This window comes from Pantherophis guttatus, chromosome 4, assembly GCF_059756535.1.
Source record: "Pantherophis guttatus breed Tessera chromosome 4, ASM5975653v1, whole genome shotgun sequence".
In the NCBI taxonomy this organism is placed as follows: domain Eukaryota; kingdom Metazoa; phylum Chordata; class Lepidosauria; order Squamata; family Colubridae; genus Pantherophis; species Pantherophis guttatus.
Window position 1 is genome coordinate 7,079,448 of NC_142066.1, and position 7,218 is coordinate 7,086,665.

Here is a 7,218-nt window from a genome sequence, read left to right on the forward strand (position 1 = left end):
GTTTTTTTAATTCTGCTGGGTCCAGGGAAGGCTTCTTCAGGAGGGGCCTCACAACCGCTTCCTTTAAGGGCTGCAGGAAGGACCCCTCCCTCAAGGACGCATTAACTAAAGCCTGGAGCCAGCCTCGTGTCATCTCCCTGCTGGCCGAAACCATCCAGGAGGGGCACGGGTCCAACAAACAAGTGGAGGAACTCATCACCCCTACAGCCTTGTCCACTTCCTCAGGAGTCACTGGCTCAAACTCCTCCCACACAATAGGACTAAGACCCACCTCTGTCATCTCAGTCGGTATTGCCCAATCAGAGTCCAGGTCCATCCGAATCTGAGCAATTTTATCTGACAGAAACTGTACAAATTCCTCAGCTCTACCCTGCAAGGGCTCCTCTGTTCCCCCAACCTTAAGGAGGGAGCGAGTTACCCTAAATAGGGCAGCTGGGTGAGAATCAGCGGATGCAATAAGTGCGGAAAAATGTGAACATTTTGCCGCCTGTATCGCCATTAAGTAAGTCCTAACAAAGGCTCTTAAAAGTGTTTGGTTGGATTCAGATTTACTGGTCCTCCAGCATCACTCTAGATGTCTCTTCTGGTGCTTCATCTCCTGGAGCTCCTCAGTAAACCAGGGAGCTTTCCTGGATCCGCTGCCATTGAGAGGCCACAAAGGCGCAATCTGGTCCAATGCTCCAGACGCCGCCTTATGCCCAGGCAGCCACTAGGGACTCGGCCGGATTGTGGACAAGGGAGTCAGGTATCTCCCCAAGCTCCTTCTGAAACCCCTCAGGGTCCATTAGGCGTCTGGAGTGGAACCACTTAATCGGCTCCGCCTCCCTACGATGGAGGAGTGGTGTCTTAAAGTCCAGCCTCAACAGGAAATGATCTGACCACGACAAGGGCAAGACCGCTATACCCCTTAATTCCAGATCATATCTCCACTGCCCTGAGAGAAATACCAGGTCAAGCGTGTGTCCCCCCCCTCATGGGTCAGACCCTGAAGTATTTGGGTCAGGTCCATGGTTGCCATGGAAGCCATGAACTCCTGAGTGCCATCGGAGGATTCACCAAGTGACGGTAGGTTGAAGTCCCCCAGTACCATAAGCCTGGGGATCTCCACCGCCAACCCGGCTACTGCCTCTAGCAGCACAGGCAGGGCTGTTGTCATGCAGCTGGGAGGCAGGTATGTCAACAACAAGCCCAACTGGACCCTTGAGTCCAACCTCAAGAGGAGAGACTCACACCAAACAATCTCCGGGGCAGGGATCCTGCGAGCACAAAGGCTCTTCTGGAGAATAGCTGCCGCTCCTCTACCCCTTCCCTGGAGTCGTGGCTGATGCAATATCTGAAACCCATTTGGACACATCTCTGAGAGGGGAACCCCGCCTCCTGGCCCAGCCAGGTTTCAGTTATACATGCCAGGTCAGCCCCCTCCTCCAGGATTAAGTCCCGAACAAGGGGGGCCTTGTTAACAACAGACCTGACATTAAACAGCAGCAGCCTGAAGCCAGGGCCCTGACATCCCAAGTCGCCAGGTATACGAGGTGAGTCTGATGAACCAAAACCAGAGGGGCCAGAACAAGTAATCATTTTGAGGCAGCAAGTCCTAGTTCCCTGAGAGCAGCCTACCCCTTGGCTCCCGCCATATCTACCTCTCCCAGTCATAACCACAATATTCCGGCTCTCCATCCCCCCAGGGATCCCCTTCCCCACCTCAGCAGCCTCCCTCCTCCCCGACAGGCAAGGCATCCAACTCGTACCGAACCGGGAGTCATATCTGAGCCCCCATCTGCTTCTGCTTGCACACTCAGCAGAGGGGACTCCATTCCCTGCCCCTGGGTCCCTCATTCTCCCTAATTCCAGCCAGTCCAAACCCACTCCTTCCATTCTAAAAATAATTTAACTTTCAATCCATCCCAAACACACTCACACATACACACATACGCACTGTCCCCAAGGTAAAATTAATATATCGAGCAACTTCAAAAATGGTCTAAGCTTCAAAGATGTCGAATAAAATTGAAGCAAGTCTGGGAGTGCTCTAGGGACTCTACTGATGGCTTGTGAGGAACCACATATTGAGGTATCCCACCAAACAATGAATGTCCTCCTGTTACTGAGCCTTAGCCCTGTCCGATCATTTCCACAAGCCGACAGCCACTCCACCATCTTGCCTTGGGAGGCCCGATGCATTTCACGGAGGCCTCCGGTTTTTTTCTTCAGATGATCCTCCTGGTTGAAGTCCTGCTTTCCTCTCCACTAAGACAGTCTAAGGGGCCACAACTTGGCCCTATTTAAAAATGTTTACATGGGAATAAATCCTAGTTCTTTCTAAAGACAACCTCTAGCCCAGGATAGCTGTTTTATCAGTGGCATGGAAAGTGAAGATTAAAAGACAATTTGGCTGAAAATTTTCCCAGAAGGAACTCCCACTGCAAAGAATGCTGATAAACTTAGTGGGTTTCTCTGCGTCTACCTTCACCTTAATTAGCAGTGTTTCAAATCCTAAAATTTCTGACTCACTCTTCAAGTAAACCACAACTGAGTTTGTCCATAGATTAAGAGTCATCCAGTTTACGGTTGTTCCGGATGTTGGCTTCTTCCTTCCTGAGCTGTCTTAGCTAGCCCACCCTGGTAGAGCTGAGGCAACGAGGCGACAAACAACCTTAGGTGGTGGTGAAGGGCTCTAGGACCCAGGGGAGCACAGGCAGCCAGGAGCCAGGTTGCAAATTTGTCTCCATGACTCTGTGACTCAGATTAGAAACCAAGAGTCTTAGATTCAAGTCCTATAATCTTATAGGACCCCTGGATGCAGTATTCCAGGGGTGGTCTTACCAAGGCCTTATAAAGTGGTATTAACACTTCAGGTGATCTTGATTCTATCCCTCTGTTTATGCAGCCTAGAACTGTGTTGGCTTTTTTGGCAGCTGCAGCACACGGCTGGCTCCTATTTAAATGGTTGTCCCCTAGGGCTCCAAGATCCACAGTTGCTACTCTTGAGCAAGGTACCACATATACTAATTGCAAGAGAGGTTGGAATAGATGATTATGTACATGGATATGGCTTTCCAGAAAATCCTTTGGATAGCCCTTCATGTTCAATCATTGCTTGGCGATGCAATGCTTAGAATGCAGAATTTCAGGCTAACTGTGCCCACAGTCAGAGGTTTGATCCTGGTTGACTCAAGGTTGACCCATCCTTCCAAGGCCGATAAAATGAGGACCCAGATTGTTTGGGGCAAAATGCTGACATTGTAAACCACTCTTAGAGTAATGTAACACACTATGGAGTGGTATGTAAGGTATAATAGCCTTTGCTATTGCTATATCAGCGACTCTCTAACACACATCAACTCAGGCGTCATTTTATTTATTCTGATTAACTCTTAAATGGGACTCATTGCTCTTGCCTGTCATGTCAGATAATTTCAGTGTGCTTTTGTGCATGTACATCACTTTCTCTGAGTTTTTCTATGCCACTTTCAGCCTTCTGCTTCTCACAATATGCCATCACTTTGGGCCCTATAACAACTATTACCATATTTTTTGGACTATAAGGTCACTGTTTTGTCTCCCAAAATGGGGATGGGGGTGGGGAAATGTCTGTGTGTCTTATAGACCGAATATTGTGGAAGCCAGGCCCACCCACCGGCCATTTTTTGGCCTCTGCACGCCCCATTTTTGGGCCTTTTTTTGACCATTTTCAGGCCTTTTGGGGCCTTTTACAGACCCTTTTTTGGCCTGTTTTGGGGGCTTTTTTCAACCCAATTTTTTTATTTAAAAAAAGGCAAAAAAAAAAAAAAGCTTTGAAAACAGGCTGAAAAAAGCCTCAAAAATGGTTTGAAAAAAGCCCCAAAATTCATCTGGAAAAAGGCTTGAAAATGGGCTGAAGAAAGCCTTGAAAATGGGCAGAAAGTAGCCTTGAAAATGGGCCAAAAGCCTCAAAAATCAGTGGAAAAAAGCCTCAAAAACGGGCCGAAAAAGGCTGAAAAATGGCTGAAAAGAGCCTCCAAAACAGGCCCAAAAAGCCTCAAAAATGGGCTGAAAAAAGCCGCAAAAAAGGGGCAAAAAAGGTTGAAAATGGGCTGAAAAAAGGCTGGATAAGGGCTGAAAAAACTCTCAAAAATGGGCTGAAAAAAGCCTCAAAAAAAGGGCCAAAAAACACTGGAAAAGGTCCAAATTTGGTAATTGTTACCCAGAGGATGGGGAGCTCTGAAGCAAACTGATTTGAATGAGCACAACCCTAAGAATGCATTGATGCCAATAAAAGGAAAAACTGGAGAAAAACCAGGAGAAACATTTGAAGAGGCATTTTGTAAAGCAAGCGTAGGCAGCCATATTCACAGGAAGGCTCACAGATCTTCCCAGGTCATCTGAGAATGTCCAGACAGGACTTACCTTAGGGTTATTGATAAAGCAAATCCACAAACATGTGAAAAATGCCTTAGAATCCCTTGGAGTCAGAATGCCAAGCTTTTTATAAGACTGGACTGCCTCAGAGGAGAGGTTTCAATGCATTGTATATTCTTCTTGATAAAGAAGCTAAATAATATTAGGCAAGGTCACAAATAAGGTAAAATATTTGGGGATACAATTGACAACGAGGTGTAGTTCACTTAAAGAAAATAATTATAATAAGCTTAAGCAACAGATAGGACAAGATTTGGTGAAATGGGGAAGTTTGCAGCTATCTCTGATTGGTAGGATTGCAACTATTAAGATGAATATTTTACCTAGAATTTTGTATCGTTTTCAGACAATTCCAATAAAGCTGGGTAAGGATTTTTTTTGTGGATTTGAATAAAATGGTGTTGAAATACATTTGGCAGGGAAAGAAGGCAAGAATAAAATTTAAGCTGTTACAAGACGCTAAAATGAGGGGTGATTTTGGTCTACCCAACTTTGAATTATATTATCAAGCAGCTAGTTTAATGTGGATAACATTGAAAAACGCTAGATTATTGAATTTGGAGGGACATGATTTGTTGATGGGGTGGCATGCCTTTTTTTTAATTAAATTTTTATTTATTTAAAAATACAAACAAAACAAGACAAGTAATCCGGACTTTTCGTCGGGCCCTGAAAACACATATTTTTCACCTAGCCGGGCTGGCTTGATCCCATCCCTTCGGTTTTAATTTGTAATTGGTTTTAATCCGGGTTGTTTTAAATGGATAGCCAAATTATTTAATGTTTTTAAATTGCTTTTAAATTTTATATGTTATGTTTTACCATGGCTGTTCACCGCCCTGAGTCCTGTTGGAGAAGTTAATTAATTAATTAATTAATTAAATAAATAAATAACAAAACATACAAACATGTAAACAAAAAAAGAGGTCAAATATAATCATGTCGAAGTTATCACAACTGTAATCTGTTATATAATTCTCATTTGTATATTTGACTCTTCCCTAATTGGGTCTTTTACATTGTGTCTGAATTTTTTAAGTCACTATTGGCCTATATTGAATAATGTGTATTTCTATAGCTGTCTTGGGTTCCACTGGCTGCCTCCTAATCCTGTTTTTTCCTTTTCCTATCTTCCAACCAATTGTACCACTTATTCCATGCTAAATAGTAATTATGTTCCTCTTTATCTTGAAGTTCCTTTATGAGTCTGTCCATTTCTGCACATTCCATGATTTTGCTAATTACTTTCTCTTCGCTTGATGTGTCATTACTCTTCTAATTTTGTGCAAAAGTTGTTTTTGTTTAAAAAAATAAAAAAAACTTTTTTTTAAAAAAATAATAATATTAGGCAAACAGAATTGATGATAATTCATGTTTGAATCCCCAAATCTTACTCATACTAATAAACATTGCACCAGAAAGATATCTAATATTTTAACTCTTTATTCTTTTTATCTTCACTTTGATATTCAGCTCATAAATATTGATAAAGAAATTGAATAATATTAGGAAATATAATGGCATTACAGTGACTTTTTGATCCCAAAATCTTACACATACTAGTCACCATTGTATCCAAAAGTAAAGGAATTGAATTCTTCAGTTCTTTCTTCTTACTAGCTGATCCTTGGTATTCATCTCAGATCTCAACAGAATGATGTAGCATTTAGGGAAAAAGATACATCCCAGTAATCCAGCACTAGAAGCTAAGATGGAGAAGATCTCCACAGCCAACAAGGCTTTTCCTGTGGAGCTCAGGTAAGTTGGAACAAATAGCACCCAAACACTGCAAAATACCAGCATGCTAAATGTAATGAATTTGGCTTCATTGAAGCTGTCCGGTAATCTGCGAGCACAGAAGGCCACAAAGAAGCTGGCAAGAGCCAGGAAGCCCATGTAGCCTAGGACACAGGAGAACATGACCGTAGAGCCTTCGTTACATTCATTGATGATGGCCTCGGTCACAGAATGCATGTTCAACTGTGGGAATGGAGGGAAAGATCCTAGCCAGATGGCACAAAGGCCAACTTGGATGAGAGAGAAGAAAAGGACAATGGAGGTTGCCATTCTTTTTCCCACCCACTTCTTCATGTTGGAGCCTGGCCTGGTAGCCATGAAGGCTACAACCACAGTGAGGGTTTTGGCCAAGATACAAGAAACAGCCACGGAGAAGATGATGCCAAAGGTTGGTTGTCGGAGAAGGCAAGTGACTTTACCGGGTTGACCAATGAACAGGAGAGGACACAGGAAGCAGAAGTGGAGGGAGATAAGGAGAATGTAGGTGAGGTCCCGGTTGTTGGCTTTGACCAGAGGGGTATCTCTGTGCTTAAGAAATATTCCTAATATAAGAGCAGTGATCAAAGACAATGAAATAGAAATGGAGGCCAAAGTATACCCTAGAAGTTCCTTGTAAGAAAGGTATGTTACAACTTTGTGGATGCAGTCATCTTTTCCTTTGGTTGGGTATTGGTCTTCTGGACATTTGAAGCATTTTTCCATATCTTTAAGACAGATAGACAGAAAGGAAGGAAAGAAACAAAGATTTCAGGTCAATTTGTGTATAGCATTTTGTCTCCCAAGCAGAGTTGTTGTAACATCCTATGTATGTTTATGTGTACTGATACATATGCGTGTGTATAAATATATGCATCAATTTGACCTCATGAATATGACATTCAGCAAGAAACCAAAAGATTGTGAGTTCTACTCACACCTTAGACAGAAAGTCAGCTGGGTGACCTTCACTCAGGGGCACCAAAAATAACATGGACTACTTTGGATTTCAAATTAGTAGAAGACCCAAAAGTGCTTTTTCAAGAG

At 43.3% G+C, this 7,218-nt stretch overlaps 1 protein-coding gene across 1 annotated transcript; it reads right to left on the minus strand.

The window, feature by feature from the left end:
* Positions 1-5,997: 5,997 nt before the first annotated feature.
* Positions 5,998-6,897, minus strand: LOC148113642 (vomeronasal type-2 receptor 26-like). The gene has a single exon (XM_087893218.1). The coding sequence runs from the start codon at positions 6,895-6,897 to the stop codon at positions 5,998-6,000; it is 900 nt and encodes a 299-aa protein (XP_087749344.1).
* Between the last annotated feature and the right edge of the window lie 321 nt (positions 6,898-7,218).

What these genes read in the sequence shown, in the direction of transcription:
- LOC148113642 (XM_087893218.1), bottom strand. Translation starts at nt 6,897, where the DNA reads ATGGAAAAATGCTTCAAATGTCCAGAAGACCAATACCCAACCAAAGGA.